Source organism: Ambystoma mexicanum, chromosome 14 (assembly GCF_040938575.1).
Source record: "Ambystoma mexicanum isolate Mex_15411 chromosome 14, UKY_AmexF1_1, whole genome shotgun sequence".
In the NCBI taxonomy this organism is placed as follows: Eukaryota; Metazoa; Chordata; class Amphibia; order Caudata; family Ambystomatidae; genus Ambystoma; species Ambystoma mexicanum.
Genome location: NC_090940.1, coordinates 384,071,459 through 384,094,540, shown reverse-complemented (window position 1 = coordinate 384,094,540; position 23,082 = coordinate 384,071,459). Strand labels below are relative to the sequence as shown.

The 23,082-nt window shown below is 50.0% G+C and overlaps 1 protein-coding gene across 1 annotated transcript in view; it reads right to left on the bottom strand.

Moving 5' to 3' along the window:
* INO80 (INO80 complex ATPase subunit) overlaps positions 1-23,082 on the bottom strand; it is a 1,945,052-nt gene that overhangs the window by 1,555,986 nt on the left and 365,984 nt on the right. The window contains exon 7 of the mRNA XM_069637507.1: positions 16,953-17,164. Coding sequence (XP_069493608.1) covers positions 16,953-17,164 — 212 coding nt within the window. The remainder of the gene's footprint in view (positions 1-16,952; positions 17,165-23,082) is intronic.

Below are 23,082 nucleotides of genomic sequence, written 5' to 3'. Positions count from 1 at the left end.
AGCCCAGGGAGGAGTGCAGGACAACCCCCCCCCTATCTGCCCCCGGGGAGGGCTACATTTTGCTGTGTGACCGTCGGTAACACATGTTCTTTGTTTTGTTTACAGCTTTTTCTACCCGAGCAGCTGCAACGTTATGTGAGTACTGTTTTTTATTATTATATGGTTAGGGCCCACTGTCAGTGGGGTGGGTGAGACTGGGGCTGGATTGTTGGTGGTGTGGGTGGGAATGGCCCGTCTGGGCAGATCACCTCCAACTGTCCTGGAATTGCGGCTGGGCTGCATTACAGCTTTTCCCTTCGGGGAGGTATTGGCACACTGCCGAGACTCCTTGGTGGGGAGAAGCTGTAACGCAGAGCAGCCAGGGCTCCAGCAAAGTCGGCGGTAATATCTCTGGCCTTGGGCACCCTTCTCCCATGTGGGTCTTTGCTGGTGGTTCTGGGTATTACATTCTGGGCCGATTTGCGTAAGTCAGACCTCTGTGGATTCCCACGGGTGTCCTCTTTTGGGAAATGCATGGGGTTCCCTGTTTCCCTTGCTGGCTGCGACACCCTAGGCCCAAATCTGTAGGTTGCCCACATGAACAAAATGGGCAGTGGCAAATGGCTTGGGGTTCCCAGTCGGTTACCCTTTTCCTTTTGCGCCCCCGGTAGGTGCACCCACACATGTGAGGTACCGTTTTCATCGGGACACGTGTGGGGACACGGGAAGGTAGGCCACGTGTTGTTGGCGGTGTGTTTCGGTGGGTGGCCAGAGCGAAATGTCTGAGAATTGTCTTCATTTCCGGCCAATTTCAGAGACATTTCCCTGTGTCCACTCACCGAAACACATCGCCAACAGCAGATGTCATACCTTCTCGTGTTCCCACAGGTGTCCCGATGAAAACGGTACCTCACATGCGTGGGTGCACCTACCTGGCCGGCAAGGGGCAAGCCGAAAACGCAAGCAACCCCCAGTCTGTTTGCAGAGGGGAATCTCAGCCATTCTGCCGACCGGCACAACATACAGATATGGGCCTCAGGTGTCCAAGCCACCAAGGAAAAAACAGGGAGCCCCATGCATTTCCGAAAAGAGGACACCCGTGGGAATCCGCAGAGGTGTGATTTGCGCACATTGCCCCAGATTTTTTTACCCAGACACCCCTGCAAAGTCCGAAATGTGGGGGAAAAAATGCTTTTTCCGCACATTTCGCTCGACGCACCCATCGAAACACGCCCCCAACAACACATGGCCTACCGTCCCGCGTTCCCACAGGTGTCCCGATGAAAACGGTACCTCACATGCGTGGGTGCACCTACCTGGCCGGCAAGGGGCAAGCCGAAAACGCAAGCAAACCCCAGTCTGTTTGCAGAGGGGAATCTCAGCCATTCTGCCGACCGGCACAACATACAGATATGGGCCTCGGGTGTCCAAGCCACCAAGGAAAACAGGGAGCCCCATGCATTTCCGAAAAGAGGACACCCGTGGGAATCCGCAGAGGTATGATTTGCACACATCGCCCCAGAATTTATTACCCAGACACCCCCGCAAAGTCCGAAATGTGCCCCGGACTTTGCGGGGGTGTCTGGGTAATAAATTCTGGGGCGATGTGTGCAAATCATACCTCTGCGGATTCCCACGGGTGTCCTCTTTTCGGAAATGCATAGGGCTCCCTGTTTTCCTTGGTGGCTTGGACACCCGAGGCCCATATCTGTATGTTGTGCCGGTCGGCAGAATGGCTGAGATTCCCCTCTGCAAACAGACTGGGGGTTGCTTGCGTTTTCGGCTTGCCCCTTGCCGGCCAGGTAGGTGCACCCACGCATGTGAGGTACCGTTTTCATCGGGACACCTGTGGGAACGCGGGACGGTAGGCCATGTGTTGTTGGGGGCGTGTTTCGATGGGTGCGTCGAGCGAAATGTGCGGAAAAAGCGTTTTTTCCCCCACATTTCGGACTTTGCAGGGGTGTCTGGGTAAAAAAATCTGGGGCGATGTGCGCAAATCACACCTCTGCGGATTCCCACGGGTGTCCTCTTTTCGGAAATGCATGGGGCTCCCTGTTTTCCTTGGTGGCTTGGACACCCGAGGCCCATATCTGTATGTTGTGCCGGTCGGCAGAATGGCTGAGATTCCCCTCTGCAAACAGACTGGGGATTGCTTGCGTTTTCGGCTTGCCCCTTGCCGGCCAGGTAGGTGCACCCACGCATGTGAGGTACCGTTTTCATCGGGACACCTGTGGGAATGCGAGTCGGTAGGCCATGTGTTGTTGGGGGCGTGTTTCGATGGGTGCGTCGAGCGAAATGTGCGGAAATTGTGTATTTTTTCCCCACATTTCGAACTTTGCGGGGGTGTCTGGGTAATAAAATCTGGGGCAATTTGGGCATATCATACCTTTGCGGATTCCCACGGGTGTCCTCTTTTCGGAAATGCATGGGGTTCCCTGTTTTCCTCGGTGGCTTGGACACCCGAGGCCCATATCTGTATGATGTGAGAGTGTGACATTTCCGGTGTGAAAACAGACTTGGGGTTACTTGTGTTTTAGGCTTTCCCCTTGGCGGCCAGGTAGGTGCACCCACACATGTGAGGTACCGTTTTCATCGGGACACCTGTGGGAACGGGTGACGGTAGGCCATGTGTTGTTGGGGGCGTGTTTCGATGGGTGCGTTGAGCGAAATGTGCGGAAAAAGCGTTTTTTTCCCCACATTTCGGACTTTGCAGGGGTGTCTGGGTAATACATTCTGGGGCAATTTGGGCATATCATACCTCTGCGGATTGCCACGGGTGTCCTCTTTTCGGAAATGCATGGGGTTCCCTGTTTTCCTCGGTGGCTTGGACACCCGAGGCCCATATCTGTACATTGTGCCGGTCGGCAGAATGTCTGAGATTTCCCTCTGAAAACAGACTTGGGGTTACTTGTGTTTTAGGCTTTCCCCTTGGCGGCCAGGTAGGTGCACCCACACATGTGAGGTACCGTTTTCATCGGGACACCTGTGGGAATGCGGGACAGTAGGCCATGTGTTGTTGGGGGCGTGTTTCGATGGGTGAGTCGAGCGAAATGTGAGGAAAATGCATATTTTTTCCCACATTTCGGACTTTGCGGGGGTGTCTGGGTAATAAATTCTGGGGCAATTTGGGCATATCATACCTTTGCGGATTCCCACGGGTGTCCTCTTTTCGGAAATGCATGGGGTTCACTGTTTTCCTCGGTGGCTTGGACACCCGAGGCCCATATCTGTATGATGTGAGAGTGTGACATTTCCGGTGTGAAAACAGACTTGGGGTTACTTGTGTTTTAGGCTTTCCCCTTGGCGGCCAGGTAGGTGCACCCACACATGTGAGGTACCGTTTTCATCGGGACACCTGTGGGAACGCGGGACGGTAGGCCATGTGTTGTGTTTGTGTGGTTTTCATAACGTTTTGACCCATTTGCTGGAGCCCTTTGTCTCACAACCCTTTCTTTTCCCAAATGTGACCTACATTTAGTCGCTGCTTTAGCCACCATACACTTTTGTAACCTGCACAAGTCACCTACCCTTGAAAAGGTCTGCCTGTGCTCTTTCAAAAAATGTATGGCTGCCGTTCCTCACCACATTGGTTTTCCCAATTTACACATGCTAAGTGCGTCTGGTCAGGCCGTGAGCGTAAAACTCCTGTGTACCATGGCTCAGTGTTTGGCTTGTGGTATTGCTTGTTTTGTACAAACACTACAAAAATGCCATGCTCTCCTAACTGCAAGAGTCGGGGGAATGTAGCGGAGCATTGCTTTTCTCAAAATTCATAGAAGCCATTGCCGTACCAACCCAACCATGTCCAACACATACCTTTTTTTTTCAGTCATTTTCCCGCTTTTCCCCCATTCGATGGCAGTTTCCCCTACCTAGTTGTTGGCTGACCTATGCAAATCACCCCTTCCTAAACTTTCCTGCCCTTTTCTTCCATTCCGTCCATGCATGTCCAATTGGCAAAAATCGCCTACCTCTCACCAAACGGTTGATAACCCCATCAAAATAATTTTTTTCCATTTCCACTCAACCTGTTCCTGAAAGCCAACACATTGGGGAACTCAGCACAGCAAACCATTTGTTCCTAGCTCTTACAAGGAAAAAAACACAGGCTTCTTTGTACATCATTCTATTGGCATTTTTTGAAAAAACCCGAAATTTTCGCACATTTTCCTTATTTTCTCTCACCCCCCTACAGCAACCTGGGATTCCTGGGTGGCGTTACGACCGCCTACATGTGGGAAAAAAAGGAGCCAAATTTGGCCGAGATATCTCATGTAACGAAAAAGTTACAAGCCATTGAATGGCCACATACCAAAATCACCAAAAAAGGCTCTGGCACTGGGGAGAAATACCCATGGCACTTAAAGGGTTAAGAAAGCACAAGTGCATGGGAAAGGGAAAAGCGGGAAAGTGCATGGAAGGGGAGAGAATGTGTTAAGTGCAGAACAGAGGAGAGAACAGAATACGAAATTAAATAAAGGCAATAAACCGTGGTAGTGCAACCAGCAAGTGGCGGGTGATGGATTAGTCAGATAGAGTATATCTGATAAGTGCAGGAGAGAAGTGGGAGGGCGACTGTATGGGTACAGATACAGAACCCTCAGTGCCAAGGGTGGCCTGAAGGAAGTGCAGGAGGGTGGCAGGGTGAACAGGTACCTGGGCACGAATGACAGAGGGTGGCCAGGTAACAATGCCAAGAGAGAAAACAGATCAGCAGATGAGAATGGGGGCAAAGGCAGAGGCAAAGAGGAAGGTCTTGAGGTACTTCCGGGACCATAGATCGTTCTCCTCAAGTTTTAAGGTGGCCGGGAGGCTGTTCCAAAGGGAGGCTCCAGCCGAAGACTGATCTACCCCCAGCTTGTTTCTTTGCAAAACGACTAACCTTGAGGTAGTTAGACGTAGAGGAGCGGATGGCTTGAGAGGGGAGCTATTTACAGAGGGATAGTTGAAGGTATTTTGGACCCAGAAAAGCCTTGTGGACAATGCAGAGGGTTTTAAATGTAATCCTTGCATCTACTACGAGCGAATGAAGGGATTTCAGAGCTGGATAGATACAATCCCAGGGCTTGAGGCCAAGGACAAGTCTTTCAGTCCTGTTCTGGATTAGTTGTAGAGGGCAGAGAGTGGAGGCAGGTTGATTTAGAAAGAGGCTGTTACAGTAATCCAGCCTAGAGAGAACCAGAGATTGGGAGACAGTGAGCTTTTGAGGGAAGGAGAGGAAAGGCAGAGAACCTCTAAGGAGGTGCAATAAAAAGTTTAACTTTTTGGAAATGTCAGAGATGTGTGCGGAAAAGGAAAGTGTGGAGTCAAAGATAATCCTGAGTTTCTTAGCCTCGCAGGTGGGGGTAGGAGGGCGGCCAAGGGAGGCCGGCCAGAGAGTTAGGGGAAAGGATGGAGAAGGTGCACCAATGGAGGAGGATCTCAGTCTTGTTGGTATTTAGACAAAGATTGTTGGTGGCACACCAATTTTGAATGGCGATTAGACAACCAGAGATGAGGGAAGGAGAGGAGGTGGCTGAAGGAAGCCTGAAAATTAGTTGGGCGTCATCAGCACAGCACTGGAAATTTGAGCAGAAAATGGAAATGCAGTAGGCGAGAGTTGCCAGGTATTGGTTGAAAAGCCAGGGCGAGAGGTTAGAGGTGGAGAGGGAGATAGAAGATAGGAAGGACCCAAGTTTTACCGGAGAGGGTCGATCAGAAAGGAAAGAGGTCAGCCAGGCCAGAGCCCGATCAGTGATGCCCAGGTTGTCACAGACGATTGAGCGGTGTGGTATGGTTGACCGTGTCGAACACAGAGGAGAGATCAAATAGTAAGAGGACAGAGGGACTGCTAGAGTTAAGGTTGGAAAGCAGGTCTTCACAGATTTCAGGAGAGCAGTTTCCGTCCTTCTGGCACTCTGAACCCAGATTGGTGATCATGGAGGGAGCCAACAGAGTCGGAACGAAGATTAAGCTGAGAGATGGCCAGCTTTTCCAGGAGCTTACCCAAAAAGGGAGTAATAGAAATTGGGCGATAGTTGGCCGGACAGGAGGGATCAGCAGTGGATTTCTTGAGGAAAGGATGCACAAGGGAGTGCTTAACAGGAGAGGGGAACGAGCCAGGGGCAAAGGAGAGGTTGCAGAAATATGCATGGGCCGGAGCAAGGGTGTCGATATGGTCCTTAATAGTTTTAGAGGAATAGGGATGGACCGGTTCTGATGAGGCTTGCATAGATCGGACTTGTCTAGCTACCTCATCAGGGAGAAAAGAGGAAAGGAGGAGAAAGAGGGAGGGAGGGTCAGCAGGGTGAGAAGGAGATGGAAGAGGAGGGGGAGTCGAGGAGAGGGTGGAAAAGATGTCCTGGGTTTTGGAGATAAAGTGAGAGGCAAGGGGATTGCAAAGAGACTGGGAGGCGAGAGGAGGGGTGGAGACTGCAGGAGGGTTGGCTAGCTCCTTGTAGATTTTAAAAGAGTTTGGCCGAGTTGTTAGATGCCGCAGAGACGCAGGCTTGTATGTGGACTCTCTTCTTGGTGCGGACAGCGAGTCAGTATTGCCTGTGGAGCAGGCGGCACGCCAGTTTATCAGAGGATGAGCAAGAAGCCCTCTATTTCCTCTCTGGCGCCCTACACTTACATTTAAGTGTAGCTAGGTCAGAGTCATACCAAGAATTGCACTTGGCGTTCGACTTCAAACAGATCCTCATGACGGGGGCATGAGCATCAAGAGTAGCAGAAATAGAGGAGTGGAGAAGGGACAGGGTTGTGTCAGGCTGTGAGTCAGCCTGAGGTGGAGGGCGGTGGGAGAAGGTTGCAGCGAAGGCCTCGACTGACACACAGTTCAAGGGTTGGATGTCCGAGAAGGTGGGTGGCAATGTAGGAGTAGGCTTGGCTTGGGGAAGGAGAAGGAAAGATGAGAAGATGAGAAGAAAGGACAAAGTGATTACTCCAGGAGAGAGAAGTGGTAAGGGGGATTGAGAGTGGGAGGCTGGAGGAGTTCAAGACATCCAGTATGTGACTAGCAGAGTGAGTCAGGCCGGAGGGAAGGGTAGAGAGGGAGAGTGAATTGCAGAGGTCGCAAAAGAGTGCAGATGAGGGACAGGTAGAATCAAGATGGATGTTGGGGTCATCAAGGAGGAGTTGAGTGGTTGAGGCCAGGGGGGAGAGATCTGCAAACTCAGAGAAAAGAGGCGATTTGACCACGAGGCCGGTAGAGAGTAGCAACAGTAAGAGAGTGGCTAGGGGAGAGAGAGAGCTTGCAGACTAAACATTCGAAAAAGGAGTTTGCCTGAGTGGGGATGATAGAGGCAGGAATCCCCACAGGGAAGATCACTGCTACACCCCGTCCAGGCCGGTTGGTTGTGGGGGCTGAGAGGATCTTGTAGCCGTCGGGAAGGAGAGAGTCAAAACTACTTATGACAGAGCTGGCCATGAATCACATTTCAGTGAGACCGAGGACGTCAAGGTCAAGTTCTTCTAGGAGGTGGCAGATTTCAGAGGAGTGTTTAACAGCCGAGCGAGAGTTGAGAGTGGCAAGATGGAACAAGTTGCCAGCCGTCAATACCTTCCGGGGAGGGGTACAAATCAAAGGTACGCCCTGCCGAGGTGTGGAAGGAGCTTGAGATGGGGCAGAGGAGGAAGTGGAGGATGGCAAGGTAGCCAGGGGAAGAAAGTAGGAGATAGCTGGAGATGAGAGGAAGGTGGTGAGGCGAGGGAGCCGCCTATCAAAGAGGAGGCGATTAGCCTGAGGGCCTTGCACCATAACAGTGCCATTTAGATAGACATTAATGATGACTCTGGAGGAGTCAAAGAGATCCATGCAGACTTCCCAACAGGTGCCACCATTAATGGGAGAGGAGGAGACGTGACAGAGCACAGAGATCATATGAGGGGTCCAGAGATCTGGTGAAGGAATGAAAAAGAGGATGTCAGTGAGGGTTTGTCTGGCAGAGGCGCTGGAATAGGTATCAGCGATAGGGAGACCCGTGTTGGAAGCCAAGATATACTTTTCAAATGTCTTCTTACCAGACTTAGTGAGAAGGGAAGGATAGTTGATAGAGAAGCAGTTGGAATAGATAGGAGAAACAGAAAACGCCATGGGCAGGTAGAGAGAGAGGCAGAAGGAGAAATATGCAAGAACAGCGGTATGGGGCAGTCACTGGGCTAGCAGTTTACAATTGAGGGCCGAAGTAAAGTGAAAAACGGACCCAAATTTGGTTTACATAAACAAACCCAAATTTGGTTTGCAGAAGCACACCCAAATTTGATTTACAAAGGCAACTGCAAAGGCACCAATAGCTAAAATAAATGAGGTAGGATTAGAGGCGAGTGCTGAGAAGAGAGCATTAGAGAGCATACAGGGAGACCAATGGGACAGGTAGAGGTCCATGAAGGGAATAGGAAAGGGTAGGCAGAAGGAGACAACTAACACATGGCGGGGAAGTGGGAGAGAAATGGTAGTCCGCTTTAAAGCTGAGTAAGCAGTCAGGCACAAGGCAGGTCGAGTTGCGGTAGAAGCTTCATGTAGCGTCCCGGTAGCGGACAGGGAGCAGACCTTAGAAATGGGCCTTAGGAAAAAGTGCCGGCTCCCACCTCCCGCTCCAGCCAATGGTGAGATGAATGAGAGATTAGCCAATGGTTAGGGGGTCAGGTCAGGCGACAGACACATCCTGAAAAAAGCCAGCCTCCGTCTTGGAGTTGGTTTCTGCAACGTTAAATGACTGCTGCAATGATGGCCAATGGAACAGAAGACCAGCAGAATTAGAAGCCCACGCATAGATTGTTGGCCGAAAAACATGCGTTTGAACACACATGCTTTTCAAATGCAAGCGGCTGCATTTACAATATGTGAGCTGAAACGAGTTATTCTTTCATTTTCTTAATAAGACCAAATTTGGCTCAGTTTAACATTGCACAAGTGGAGACCAGTACAAGACCTGTGGTAAGAGTGATTGCCACAGGGCTTACATAGCCATGGCTGGCTCTCGGCCCGATCGCAAAAAGGATCTTCAGGAATCAGTTGATCAACATTCAAAATGTACACGGGCTGCCAGCACGAGATCCGGAACCTCCAAGAAAAGCAGCTGATTAGGTTACAAGTGCGCTCGGCAACCGCGAGGCTGGAGTCGGCGAACAAATAGCTGGTCCAGCAGAAATGTGCACGCAGCCAGCATGCGTTCACAGTGTGCACGAGGATGCGGAAAACACAGCTGATCAAGAATCAAAAGCCTGCAGCGAGCACGAACCCAAGGCAGAGAACAAAAACAGCTGTTCAGATGAAAAGTGCACGCGGCCAGCAGCTCACGTTCAGCAGGGTGAAGGCGCAAGAAGATAATGCTGACATGCAATTTCCCAGCCAGCATTTCTCATGATCTATGCAAGGCTTGAGAAGCAAAACGCCCCCAGCCTTGCATGGTTCAATGATCATGTGCAGCTGGGGAACTGAACGGTGTTTCCCTTTGACAGTCCAGCCAGCCCAGGAGCACTCCCTCAGCTGGTAAAAGCAGCTGAGGGAGTGCTCAATGTTTCACTGGGCTGGCTCCTCAGCACCTCCATAATGGGTGAGGGGGCCACTGAGTCGACTCCCACTCGCCATTATGGATGAGATGCCAGGTTTGGTCTGGCCTATAGGGCAATGCTCGAAACAAAAATGGAAAATTCTAGCGTGGGGCCGGTTTTTTAGGTCTAAATGGGCCACTTTTTTGGCCAATGTGGGCCACTTTCATGAGGCACTTCACTATGCAGCTTGTAGTTTTTAGAAGGGCTACATTGGCACAGAGCAGTAAGAAATGCATAGTTCTTTGGCTCCCACTCTATAGCCATAAGCAGGGTTCAAATTCTATCTCTCAAGATAAAATCCTCCACACCATTCCTAGGAAATTGAATGGCAACATGTCCAGGTCCACCAAAGCCTTTGGAATAGTTTACCTTGCCAAGCTGTGAAACATGACAAGTGTACTGGGATTTACAGATTAAGTTTGACAGGAGACGGTCCCATTGCCTTTGCTGTGGCTCACTTAAGGCTACAATCAAACATAGGAGAGAACGGACATCTCTCTCAGACCATCCTCCTGTGGATGACAGCTCAGTGACACTTGACAGATCACTTGACCAACCCTCCACTGGGTCTGACCACTACTGAGTGCATCAGAGGAGCCACCTCTGGGACAGTCACACAGTAGGGTGTCAACGACTAACTTGGCAGTCATTCTCTGTGGTGTGGCACAATGACATTGGGATTGTGATCAGCAATCACCAATTGCAACCTATTGCCTGAGGTCTCCAGAGACAAAGGGCTAATCAAATTAGGCCTGGTCTCTGGTAGCATTGAGTTTACTCCTAAAAGTGAGCTCTGGAGTAATTGAATTCCTGTCTCACCCCTGTCAACCTGGTGACAGGGAGTGAGACTCCTACAGTGGTTTTCCTCTGGGACCACCATCATGGGCCAGCAAGAATGTGCATTCTCTCTCACCAACATGAGAATGGTGTCCCGATCTCTGAAATTAAGGAGCTTCGGAATGATGGGACAAGGTGGAGCACAAGGAACCAGACGGCTGGAAGGGATTCTATGTGCCCGTTCCACCACGAACAGATGGGAGAACGCCTCATCCCCGAAAATAACTTTACACAGTGCCTCCACAAGGTACTCCATCCATGTCGGGGCTTGCTGTTTTCTTACACCCACCACTCTTATATTGCTGTGGCGGGCACGCCCTTCAAGGTCTTCGTTTTTGCCAACCACCCCTTTCATTTGTTTCTCAAGCGTTTCTCAAGCGTTGTGACCCGAGACAGCAGGGACGTTGTATTATCATGGAGGTCTGAAACCCTCTGTTCCACCGTATTAAGCCTCTCCCCGTTTGTCCATACGGTGCTGCAAGAGGTCGACCTTAGATGAAAGGGTGTCAATTTTGGAGTCAAGATTGCCAATACCAGCCTTAAGCTCCAGCAGGATTTCACGAATGTCAAATGCTGGTGTCTGCTGGGGTTCCACCATTCGCTCCATATCAGGACAGGTTGTCGTGTGATGTTGCTTTGGAGGCTTGACAACAGAGCCTGTCTCAAACTTGAGTCTACTTTGAGATTTGTCGGTTTTGTCCATCCTGGGCCACAGCGGAGCCGGCACTGCCCATCTGTTGCGTGGAGGCAGAGCCACCAAGGGGAGACACAGATAGGACGAAAACTGCTGAACAGGACGTTAACTGCTCGGAATTGCAGCACAGCTGGACACAGTGCTCAAAGATTTGCCAGGGCGGCCCACTGCCGCAAATAGGCTGGATTTCCAAGCGTTCAGCTGCCCCCACCCAAACAGACACCAGGAGAGCTGCTGGTACACTCTGACCCACTCCAAGCACCCAGGGAGGGCGCAGCCGCCCAGACCCGGCCTCCACTCGAGCAGGCAAGGCTGACCAACGAACTGTGTCTCCGGAGCTCACGTTCAGTCAAATGCAAAGGCAATAATAAATGTTCCAGTCTTGCGGCAAATGTTGTATCCCACCTCTTTTTGTAGGGATTATGCAGGCTTTTGTGGCTCCAGAGGCGAGTCCAGACCGGGTCGGCAGGGGTTGGAGTCCGCAACAAGCCCCTCTATCTTCCACAATACTGCGGGCATGCAGTGTGTGGGGCACCACAGGGGCGGGCGCCCTCAAAGCGTGCAGGATGGTTGCGGCGTGTGCCATGTCTTTTCTCTGCAGGCTGATATTGCAGTCCCTGGAGCACTCGTCCCACGCCAGACGCAGGACCGCAGACCCTGGACTCAGTCAGGGCTGGCGAGATTGTCCAGTGCTCCGATTCTGGGGGGCGTGAGCTCCGCCTTGAGTTCATCCGGCGAGCCCAACTCGCTGTGCCGAGTCGCCAGTCCAGTGGGCTCTATGGGTAGGCTACTGTTGAGCAGGCAGGCCCCGGGTGGAATAGCAAGCCAGCAGATGCGGGAGCCAAGACAGGCGCCAACCGTGTCCACCGCGCCACGGCCCCAGTCCAATGGAGTCACTGCTGTGTAGATGGGACTGCCGTCGTGGGGGATCCCTCTGTCACAGAGCGCGAGGAGGCCGCCGGGGTGGGGGGGGGCTGGAGGGGGCGTGGGTTTTGCACCCACCTAGCGAGCCCTCCCGGGCCCGGCAGCTCAGCTCTGCCCCCTGCGCTACTTCACTGCCTCCAGACCTCGCATTCGTCTCCGGGGCCACTTTGGCCGCCGTCTTCTGGGATTCGCCGCCTTCACCAGCCGGGTCTCCAATTCGTAGCACGGCGACCGAAGCTCCCTCTAGGAGCGGGTAGGCTCCTTACTGCCTCTGCCCCCTCAGAGTACAGGTCTGCTCGCCTCGCCTCCGCTGCTTCCACACCGGGAGCTCTCCCGCACGACTCTTCTCCGGAGGCCTCCAACTGGGACTTGCCGTATCAACATCGGCCGAGGGAGACGGGCCTTCCACCCTCCAGCCGCAGCGTCCCCACCACTCCAGGCCGCGCAGTGATCGCCTCCTCTGCAGTCTGCCGCAGCCGTGGCGCAGATTTTCTCATTAGGGCTGTCTGAACAACCAGCTGCTAGTTTTCAAAGCTGGCGGGTGGGAGGGGGGCACCTGGGAGCCCGAGGTCCCACCCCTGACTACGCTGGACAAAGGATTGCGTGGGGAGCGCTATTTTCCAGGATGTTTAACGATTGACCAGCACAGAGCACTTAAAATGCTGCCATCTTGGATGGCACTCTAGCGCCCTCTCCCTCTTCTTTTAATAGATGCAGAGAAGGCCTTTGATCGAGTCGAGTGGGGTTTTCTCAGGGTTGTCTTAGTCAAATTTGGAATAGGGGAGCGGCTACTCCGTGGGCTCCTAGCAGTGTATGCAGCCCCTATAGCATCGTTAATGGTGAATGGGGGGTTCTCAAGGTGGTTTGCGTTTGGGAGGGGAACCAGGCAGGGATGCATCCTCTCCCCAACACTTTACGCTCTGTCGATAGAACCCCTCACCCAGCGGATCAGGGATGACCCAGGGGTGCGGGACATTAAAATGGGAGGCGTGGAATATAAGGTTGCATTATATGCAGATTATATGTTGCTTCACTTGAGCGATCCTCCGATTTCTGTTCAGGCGGCTCTCCAGCTGATGGAGCATTATGGTACTATGGCCGGACTGAAGATCAATAGGGAGAAGTCGGTACTCTTTCCCCTAGACAGGGGCAGGGATGGGGATGTTGAGAGTTTCGCCCTGCTTGGGGCTGGAGGTTAATGTGACCACGATGAGTTTCTTAGGTGTTTACCTTACTAGGGACTTGGAGAGCTTGTTTGACGCAAATTTCCCCCCACTGCAGCAGAAAATACAGGCGGATATGGGAAAATGGGAGAAGCTAACGATCTCTTGGTTGGGTCGCCTGAATGTGCCAAAAATGGTGGTCCTCCCAGGGTTCTATATTTATTTCAAATGCTAATGGTACGCATACAGGAGGGGTTCTTTCGGGAGGTACAGGGGGCGCTACATAGGTTCCTCTGGCAGGGGAAGAAGGCGAGCATCCCCAGGTCTAACCTAACTTTACCAATAGAGAAAGGAGGGGTTGGCCTTCCAGATGTGCGGCTCTACTTGATCCCCCACCTGGGGTCCCAGAGAGATCAACAATGGGTGGCGATGGATAACTTCCACCTGAGCCCGACCATGGTCGGGGAATGGCTGTGTGTACCCAGGGGGACACTGCCAAGGAGAATAGCCCATCCTGGGAAATATATGTGAAATCTGGAGACGGGGGGGTCCTTGGTTGGATCAGAGACCTGGAGGGGATACTGTAGGGGAGGATTGGTCCAAAAGACCCCCCTCGCCTACATCCCCTCCCCCGGTGAGGGCCATGGCTCGTCAGGGGTCCCCTCCCTACCACCAGGGCCCAGGTGGTGGATGGCTCACCTGCTGAAGACATTGCCCAAACCCGCTGAATTTTGCTAGGCCGCGGAAACCATTTTGCCTAATAAAGATGGTGTGAGCCTGGCGCACCACAGCGCGGCCCCCACCTTTGGAGAGTTTCAATTATCCCTGTGGCCGCAGCTCCCTCGCAGATCCGCTGTGAGCATGAGCTAGTGTAAGATACCAACACTGTAACATTTTACCTTCCGCAGTGTATCGCTGCTCCCAGCATGACCCGGCCAGCAAAGCCTGGGTGGAAAAAGAACTGTAAAATGGCCCTTTGATAAAAGCAAAAGTTCCCAAATACTAACGACAAAACTACCTGAGATGGAAGCATTCTCTCTACAACCTATTTGACTAAAGAACCTGCAAAATGTATAGATATGGCAGAATGCGTGCTCATCTGACATTTGGAATGAAGCACCCACATCACTGCAGTTATGTACAAATAGTCAAAGCGTCCCGGGGGGTTATTTGTTATGCGTATCATTGAAAAGATTACACCCCACGGTCCCGCGCCATAACCAAACTAATGCTGCTAGAGTGCAAAGAAAGACAAATGCAACCATATTGAGGGCTTGTGTAAAAGGTGCCTGAGAATGCACCTTACATGTGTGTCCCCAAGCCCACCATGTGCCACTGCCGTCAGTTGTAGTGGCGAGTCGTTTCTATGCGCTCCACCAACCTCACTACTACCTCACTTACTACGAATGTATAAGCATATAATAAAATGTTGTAGTTGTTAAAAACATAGTTTACAAGTAATGTGCTCGGATCGACTATATGAGAGGCATTAGCAATGTTAAAACATGAGCTTTGGAATGACCCAACTAGTATTGTATATTATTTGAATGTTAAGGCTACTTTCACCTCTAATCGGCAACACACGAGGAAGATACCTTTGTGAGCATATGCAAGGCCATTCCCCCTCCCTCCCAGCGAAGCCTGCCAGACGAGAAAGCAGAGGCCTGTGCCGTGCTGCTCCACCTCCCCCAACTCGGCTGGAGCCGCTTCAAAGATTTGTAGTTCCCTCTGCAGCACCCAAGGCCACGGCCCGCCACCTGTATTTATTTACAACCCAGCAGTAAACCTCAGCCTGAAAACACAAGTCCAGAGGTGCCCTTTCTTAAGCCCCACAACCCACCAGCCCACCTTAGGTTAATGGCCCCTGTAAAATTAGGACATCCAATATTATGGCAACATTACAGCAACACATCCATAATGACTTCTAGCAAGACATGATGACATGTACCGCCTGTCCCATGCCCCGAGACCCAACCCCACGACATATGGTACCCGGTCAACAGGACCCTGGTAACCATGTACTGATGAATCACCATCAGACCCCGCTCTAGGTGCATTCCTCCTGTGTTGCATTAACCTGTAGAATAACCTATTGGAAGATTTACTAAAGAAGATAGTATTGCAAATGACTGAATGGCTGCGGTGTGCATGGCCTAGGGCAAAGGAGTCAGGAAAAGACATTCATCTCTGACACTGGCCACAGTGGCACAACGACACCGCCCGGATGAACCCAGCTGACCCGCCAGGCCCAGCCCAACCCACGAGGCTAACCAGTGACGTCCTCCAGCCGCGGCCAACTACATCGCAGCAGCACCTATAGCTAGTCGCCGCCACCCAATCCCACTGAACTTGTGCCCCCTATAGTATGTAGGTGTTGATGACGGTTTTTTGTAAATATATACGCCTGTCTTTGCTATTGTCAGACAGAGCGCTCTCGGAGTTTGCAGAGTTCTTTGCATGCCCTATTCTGATTGATAAACTCCAATTTACGCTCACCCGCACTTTGTCTTGGCCTTATTCCCATCCTGGGAGAGTCCATCATTGTCTCTCATTGCGGGGAGGATCGTGCTAATTGGGGACGCTTGCCTTCAATACCCAGAGATAAAAAGCCTATTTTGGTTTTGTTTGGGGGGAGGAAGAGGAGGAGGAGGAGGAGAAGGTGAAGGAGCAGGAGGGGGAGGGGAAGGGAATACTCTAGGCTTCAAAAACAGGCAGCAACTTTACTGCTGGCCGCCAGAGCATGTTTCGCCACTAAATGGAAAAACAAATACTTACCGAGTAAGAGAGAATGGGGCAATGTGGCCAAAAGCATTTACTAAATGGAAAAAATTACTGTAGGGCTCCATGGAAGGGCGGGCCCACAGAGATGGAGTGGCAACCCTTCATCGTCAGATACATGACTCCTGATATGCAGACAGGGTGAGGGGAGGTGGATCCTACTGGGAATGAAATGAAAGTAGGGAATTGCGGGTATGAAGGGGGCAACAGAGAGGTAATGGGCCGCTTTAAGGGTGACCACGGAGCAATGTGGGGCTGTGGATTAAAGGGTGCCAAAACGTGGGCTATCCAACGGAATAAGGCCTGTAACCTGAACAATGAGGGAGCACATAGTACCAGGTGGGAGGTGAGGGGAGAGGGGGCGGTGGTGTAAGTGGGGGAATCGGTGGGTTGTTTTTTATGATGGTTGATGTTTCTTGTTCTATGTTTCATGAAACGACAGATGTAATGTTGTAATATTATGTTCTGCAAAAAAAATAAAAGAAAGGGTGGGGAAAGTATGGAACTTTGTAGCATTAGAGTGGGTCACTATGTACTCCAGGGGGAACACCAACGCTTCCGCGTGGAATGGGGTGTAATACTGAGGTTCCTCCAACGGGTCGCTAGGAGAGCCTGGTGCCCAAGGAAAAAACTGTTGGGGGTGATTTGACCACCGAAACTACGAGGGGCACTAGAGGGCGAGGACTGCTGAGGCCATGGACATGGGACAACACAGTATCACGACTCATAGTTGAGTGCCTAAAGAGAGATATGAAGGCGGGAGGAATTTAAGAGGGGTCGAAGAAAGGGGGAGAGTAAAAGAAAAGGCATAGACAAAGGAAGGGGGGTCAAGACTACGGTTGAAACAGGGGTGGGGAAGGGAGGTAGTTGTTCTTTTGAAAATGACAATGGGCCTCGTTATGACCCCGGCGGTAGTCATGCCGGAAAAATGGCACGGCTGCCGCTAGAGTCATTTTTTTCCCGGCACCCAGCAATGGGGACTTCTAGGATGGGGAACAACTAACAAGAATGCAAACAGCACCACATCAGCCAGGCAAGCTTACCTTTGGCAATTCTTTTTTCACAATGCTCAGCCAAACTTTCCGTCGACGTGCAGTCAGCTGCTCGATTGTCAGATGTTTTTTCTTCAACATTGGTATAGGTGCATCATGCGAGAACTTGGCAAATACTCTGAGGTGGTGGTGACGTCGAAGATAGTCATCATCGGAAAAATCTTCTTCTCGCCGTCTTTTTTTCTTTACTTTTCTTAATCTGGCTACAAATGGGACAATAGGATAAAACGTCAGTCAACATTTTCATTCACTTACATGGGACATACAAAACAGACAACTAAAAGAATCCTGCACCAAAATATTTCAATAATAAGAGGAGATGATCAAACTATATCTAACGAAATAAAACCCTTGCATTGTCATTGATGGTGGTGTGACATCAAATCAAAAAACACTTTTATGAGCTTTGTGCCTCCAAATTTAGGTCATGTACAATAAACAGACCATTATGCAAAAGGGATCATACAATTACTCTGTCTGCCAAAATGGCGACTTTTTAAAAATGTTCGACCCCTTTACACCACATATATATGTGGGGGGATGGGTACAGTATTTAATACATGTGGGGGGCTACAGGAGGTCTCCCCGCATATATATGGGCTGAAAAGGGAGTAGAAATAAAAAAATGTTTAGGGCGTCACAGTCATTTGGGCACAGTAATCACATAGATCCACACAAAAGAACCTCAGTCAATAACGCATCTGCAATGCAAAGTCAGATACTTTCACTTTCTGTAGCTAATACACACTATACAGCTATGCAACATCTCTACCCCATACAGGGCATATCACTGCCACAGGTGCCTGATCTATTTTTGCAGATATATTGCCATTGCGACAATCTCTCTAGTGACTATCATATTGAGCCCTTAAGTGTTCTATGCGCAATGTGTGGGTTGCACCAACATGTGAATAGTAATGTGGGATGGTAAAAGGTCAGAGATAACAGAAGGTAATACATTAGTAACATGTCTCCGGGCTGGCATGCAGGTGTCTCAATTCCCAAACTCTGGAAAGGCTTCAGAGTAAAAAAAGGAAAGGTGACAGTGACACCAACAACAACGAGAGTGAATAAGGGAACGAGATTACAGAGAACAGCCAGTCCAAACAGTGCAACAGTCCCAGCGCATTTAACAAGAAGTAGTAGTTGCAGAAAGTAGAAGTGCAATTCCAAGTGGCTTCCCTAAATATTACGTCAAAAGAGAAATCCCCTATGAACACATGTTTTGACAGAATCGAAATGTGGGCCTTTCTAGAAAGGGAATCGCTGAATGGACTAACAGGTTGTTAAATAAGAGATTAGAAATCTGGTTATAAATGTCATCATCATGGGCTTGCTAGGGATTCTGTTGGTATACAAGAAAGAATGTGGCCTAGTTAAACATTTTGTTCGTATGCAATGGTGGTAAAATTCCTAAGAATATCATGGACCCTTAAATGGCACACATTAGGGTAGAAGTCTCTCGAGGTTTGGGTGTAAATGGTATTGTAGATTTCGGTTTACATAAGGGTGTGTCTCGAGTACCACTGTAATAAAATATTTATTTAGGCTCTGATGCTGAATTTACTTACAGCTCACAGATTCAGCAAGTAGCAAAGTTACGTTAGGTTATGTTGATTCATACCATGCACGGCTGCCATTTGCATGGTCTCCAGGTGCTCACGTGGCTCTGTAAGAAAAATTGGTATGGTTCGTTAGTGAGGGCAAGAGGGATGGGATGGAGGTTGTGCTCATCTGTTGATGCGTGCAGAACAAGGAGAAACTGGTGTCTGTGTGTATGAGCTTTCCAAGTGTGCTTTGTTTTGTGCACTGGGCTTGTTGTGTCCGGAAGGGTAGCACTGAGTGTCTGAGTTGTTTGTTATCTGTAGGTATTGGGTGTGTCGCATGATTAGAGGGGTGTGTGGTTTGAATGATTTTGGTGGGTTGTTTCACTGGCCCTCTGGGTGTGTGTAGTACATGAGTTGTGAGAATGTGGAAAAAGATGGGGGGATGGTTAGGTGGCTGCTGATGACCTCTGTGTGTTGAGTAGTCTTATTGTCGGTTCTTCATTCTGTATTGTTCCGTGTTTGCTTTGGTCCAGGTGTATGGTTTGTATAGGCACTGCCTATTGTTATCTCGGGGAGTTGAATAGCCAGGTTTTTAGTGGTTTCCTGAATGTTAGGTGGTCTTCCTCCGTCATTCTTATTTCCTTCTGTATCAAGTTCTGTAGTTAGGCTATGCGACAAAGTACCTTCCCATACAGATCGAGAGGTGCCTAGGCTCTGCAGGGCGACAGCCGATAACCTCCCGGGAAGTAACAGATGGCAGCATGAAGACGCTGACTCCATGAAAAGCCTAGTAACAGCACACCAATAAGAAGAAGGCAGCTCTGCAAGGAATATAATGCCGACCAGACACGGTAAAACTCATTTAGACAATTCAAACATTGGCATCTACCAACACCGCAACAAGTAAAATCACTAATCACTCACTGTTGTCTTCCTCCAGGAAATACCGGACCGCAACAGGCAAAGGGTCAGGCATCATGGCGGCCGCCCGGGCGAATGCTAAGAGAGGCGGGCACAGTTCCCACACATGCATCACAGAACATTAAGAATAATATGCAATCACATTGGTCCTACTGTCACATCAATGCTTCAAAAAGGTGGCTCCCATGATACTGTGTCTCTTTCTGGTTTTCTTTCTACTAGAAACAAGACGCCGAATGATCAAGCCCTGAAGCTTACCATTAGGCTTACTAAGCACATGAAGAAACGAAGCACGAGAACTCATCCATACAAAAGGAACGAGAATAAGGACAGCGAGAAAGCTACTTTCTGTTTCTGTACCTGAATAAATGACTTTCAATTAAGCATAAAAAACCTCTGGCCTAATCTATTACAGTGGTTCAGCGGTGGGATTGAGGAACGCTAGAGATGTAAACCCTAACTAAGACACTGGCAGAAGGCCAGCAGCATCTGCAGCAACTAATCCAGATAAAGAGCCACCAGGCTCAAGCCGATCGATAGGCTCTACAATAGACCATTCAGCTACAATGAGTAGGTCAAGAAAAAAAACAAGAAGCAATCCGACAGCTGGGTAAGCAGTCAACGTAACTAGGGTGCAATTCTCCATACCCCTGGCTATACTACAGAAATATCAGCCTGAGGAGGACCCCTGTTTTTTTAATAGAAATTTTGAAAGTATCGCACAAAACGCCCAATGCGTTCCCGGATGTTTGGGACATTAGGTTACCCCGTTATTGATTGGGTCTATGCAAGGAGCACACCAGGCAGCCAACCCCACGGGGGACACCCCTATGCTGAACTGAAGAATTCCTAGAGCGGGATCGAACTCAGAAGCACCAATTTGAAACCTGGCGAGACGCCACAACAATTGTTCTATCGCATTCAAGATTTATCAGAAAAGTGGCTACAAACCCAGACGCCTCGGGTGGCACAGATCCAAGATAAAATATTACTGGAACAATTTGTTGATGCTCTTCATCCCCCCCCCCCTTGTACAATGATGGGTACGCCAACACCATAGGCCCTCCTTACAAGAGGCCATTGACATTGCCACTGCATACCAGAAGGCAGACTGCCTCTGTCCTCCAAATGTGAGCTTGTACAAATCAACATCGGAACCCAAACAAGGAACACCCCACAGACATCATGCAGAACCACAACAGGTCAGACCGGAATCCAGAGGCTTAGACCAGGCTACCAGTCCGAGACAACCACAATGCTTCAAATGCAGTGAATGGGGGCACATAGCTTGTTTTTGCTCCAGACGTAATAAAGCGGAGCCCATGGAAATCGGTACTCTTATACCTCAGGAGTATCGTGGAAGACGCCCACAGAACACCCTAGATGTAACGGTGGATGGACGAGCCACCTAAACCGCTCTTGACAGTGGAAGCTGATAGCGGTCATCCCAGAAGTAAGTGTGAAATGGGGGGGGGCTCAGCCGTATTCATACCCATCCGATGTGTGTATGACGATATAAAATCTTACCCCACCCACGTTATTGAATTGGGTGTTAATTATAAGGTCGCAAATATAAGAGCCGCCGTCATGCCTGCCCTTCCTGCTCCGGTCTTAATAGGAACAGAAATTCCAGAGTTCCAGGAAATCCTAGCTGGACATGAATGGCTACGGACTGCCCACTTTGCTGATGTCAATATACCGAAGACTATGACGTCTATGAGAAAAACACGTAGCGAGGTACGCATGGTAAAGGCAGATTGGAAGAGGAACATGTGTGCAACTAGGTGGAATGTTGAGAACCAGCTTCCATCATTCAAGACATAGTCAGGTGGATGACTCTTTGAGAAGAGCCAGAGAACAAGACAAAACCAATTGTTAAGGTCCAAAGAAATATCCTTGCTTCAAGGAAAAGAACGGGTTATACTACCGGGTGACGATGGACCTCGAAGAGAAAGCGGGAACAGTTGTGTATCCCCAGGGTCCTATCGTGGGTCAATACTACACTTAGCCCATGACCACTGAACAGGAAGCCACATGGCTGAAGAGAAGACCCTAGAGAAAATGCTACAAAGATTTGTTTGGCCTGGTATTTATCAGGAGGTGACCGATTATTGCCACAGGAGTCCCACCTGTCAACAAAACCGTTACTATATGCTGGCACCACTGCAGAGGATGCCCCTTATCAAGGCGCCGCTCCAAAGGATTGGAGTAGATATAGTTGGACCCTTAGAACCCAGTAGCCGTGGGTATCAATACTTGCTAATAGTCATCCCCCACCCCATTTTACAACACAAACACGTTCTCAATGATAGCCCGTTCTAAGGGAAAACAGGCTAACACCCAAGCCGTGTACCTGACATGTCCCAATATTATGGCCAGAAGAGATCAGGTAATTATCGACAATCACTCACACCTGACTTCTATTACACTTCCCCACACAGATAAAAGGCGGATCATGAGAGCACACAGAGGCAAAACACTTGAGGAAAAAGCAGTTCCAAGATGGCAGTTTAACAAAAGAAGATGACAAAATAGAAAGGGATAACAAGGAGGGAAGTACCCTTGATCTTTCTGACAACTGACCGTTGCTTTCACGAGTCCTCAAGATTGGAAAGCATAAGACCAGGAAAACAGGCTAAAAAATCCTGCATTGTGAGTCGGAGATACCTGGGGCCCTGCCGCATCAATCAAGACCGGGAGAATCACCAGCCACTGTCGTACTGACTTTGGCTCCAAGAACAAAGCTGCTTCAGTGAAAACAACACAGCCGGTGAGTTGGAGAGACCTATACAAGTGTTACTCACCGGACGGGAAGTAAACCAATCGGTGGCCGGAAGACACAGGACTGCACTATTGATTGAAGAGCTAGGTCGGGGCCTCCAACCTAGCCTCCTCTCTGTGAGGGCACAAGACCTTTTTAACGATATGACCCTCTGCTGGGTAGGACCAGGCAGATGGACTGATCGCTCAAAAGGGTGGGGAGGACACGCCGCCAAGATCCCAGCTGTAAAGGAAAAACAAGAGGTGAGCAAATTGAACTTTAAGAAGAATCCCTTCCCTTGATACTTCTTGCTAGTAGTACCTGAGCTATGCCCTCCCCTTGTTTTAAGGCAACCGGAACCACCTATAAGTAAGAAAGGAGAATGTAACCTATACTAATGATAGTGGTCGATTAGCTACGAGGTATGGACTCATAAAGATAGAAAACCCTTACCACGGCTGTGCTGTTGAGTCTGAGTTGTCCCAAAGAGTTCAAAAACGGAGGTACAAAATAACAAACGGGTAGGTTAGTTAGGGAACTGAACCCGGGCGGAACGAGGGCCGCGCTAGAGTCGAGTGGGTGCACTATCTGCAAGGCGTCCCTGTGCACTACTGAAGAATGTCCAACGGAAGTCTGATTGTGGAGATGATGGTAACAGCAACAATAAGAGGCACAATTGAATTGGAATATTGTAGATGATGGTTCAGCGGCAGGCAAATGCAGTCCGTGAAGGAGGAAACAGGTCTGGTACGCGGGTAAGTAGTTTTCCAAAAAGCGGCAGGCAAAGGCAGTCCGTGAAGGAGGAAACAGGTCTGGTACACAGGTAAGTAAGGTAGGATCGAAGACGGAACTTCTAAACACCGGGATGCAACTTTAATCAGAAGCAGCGTCT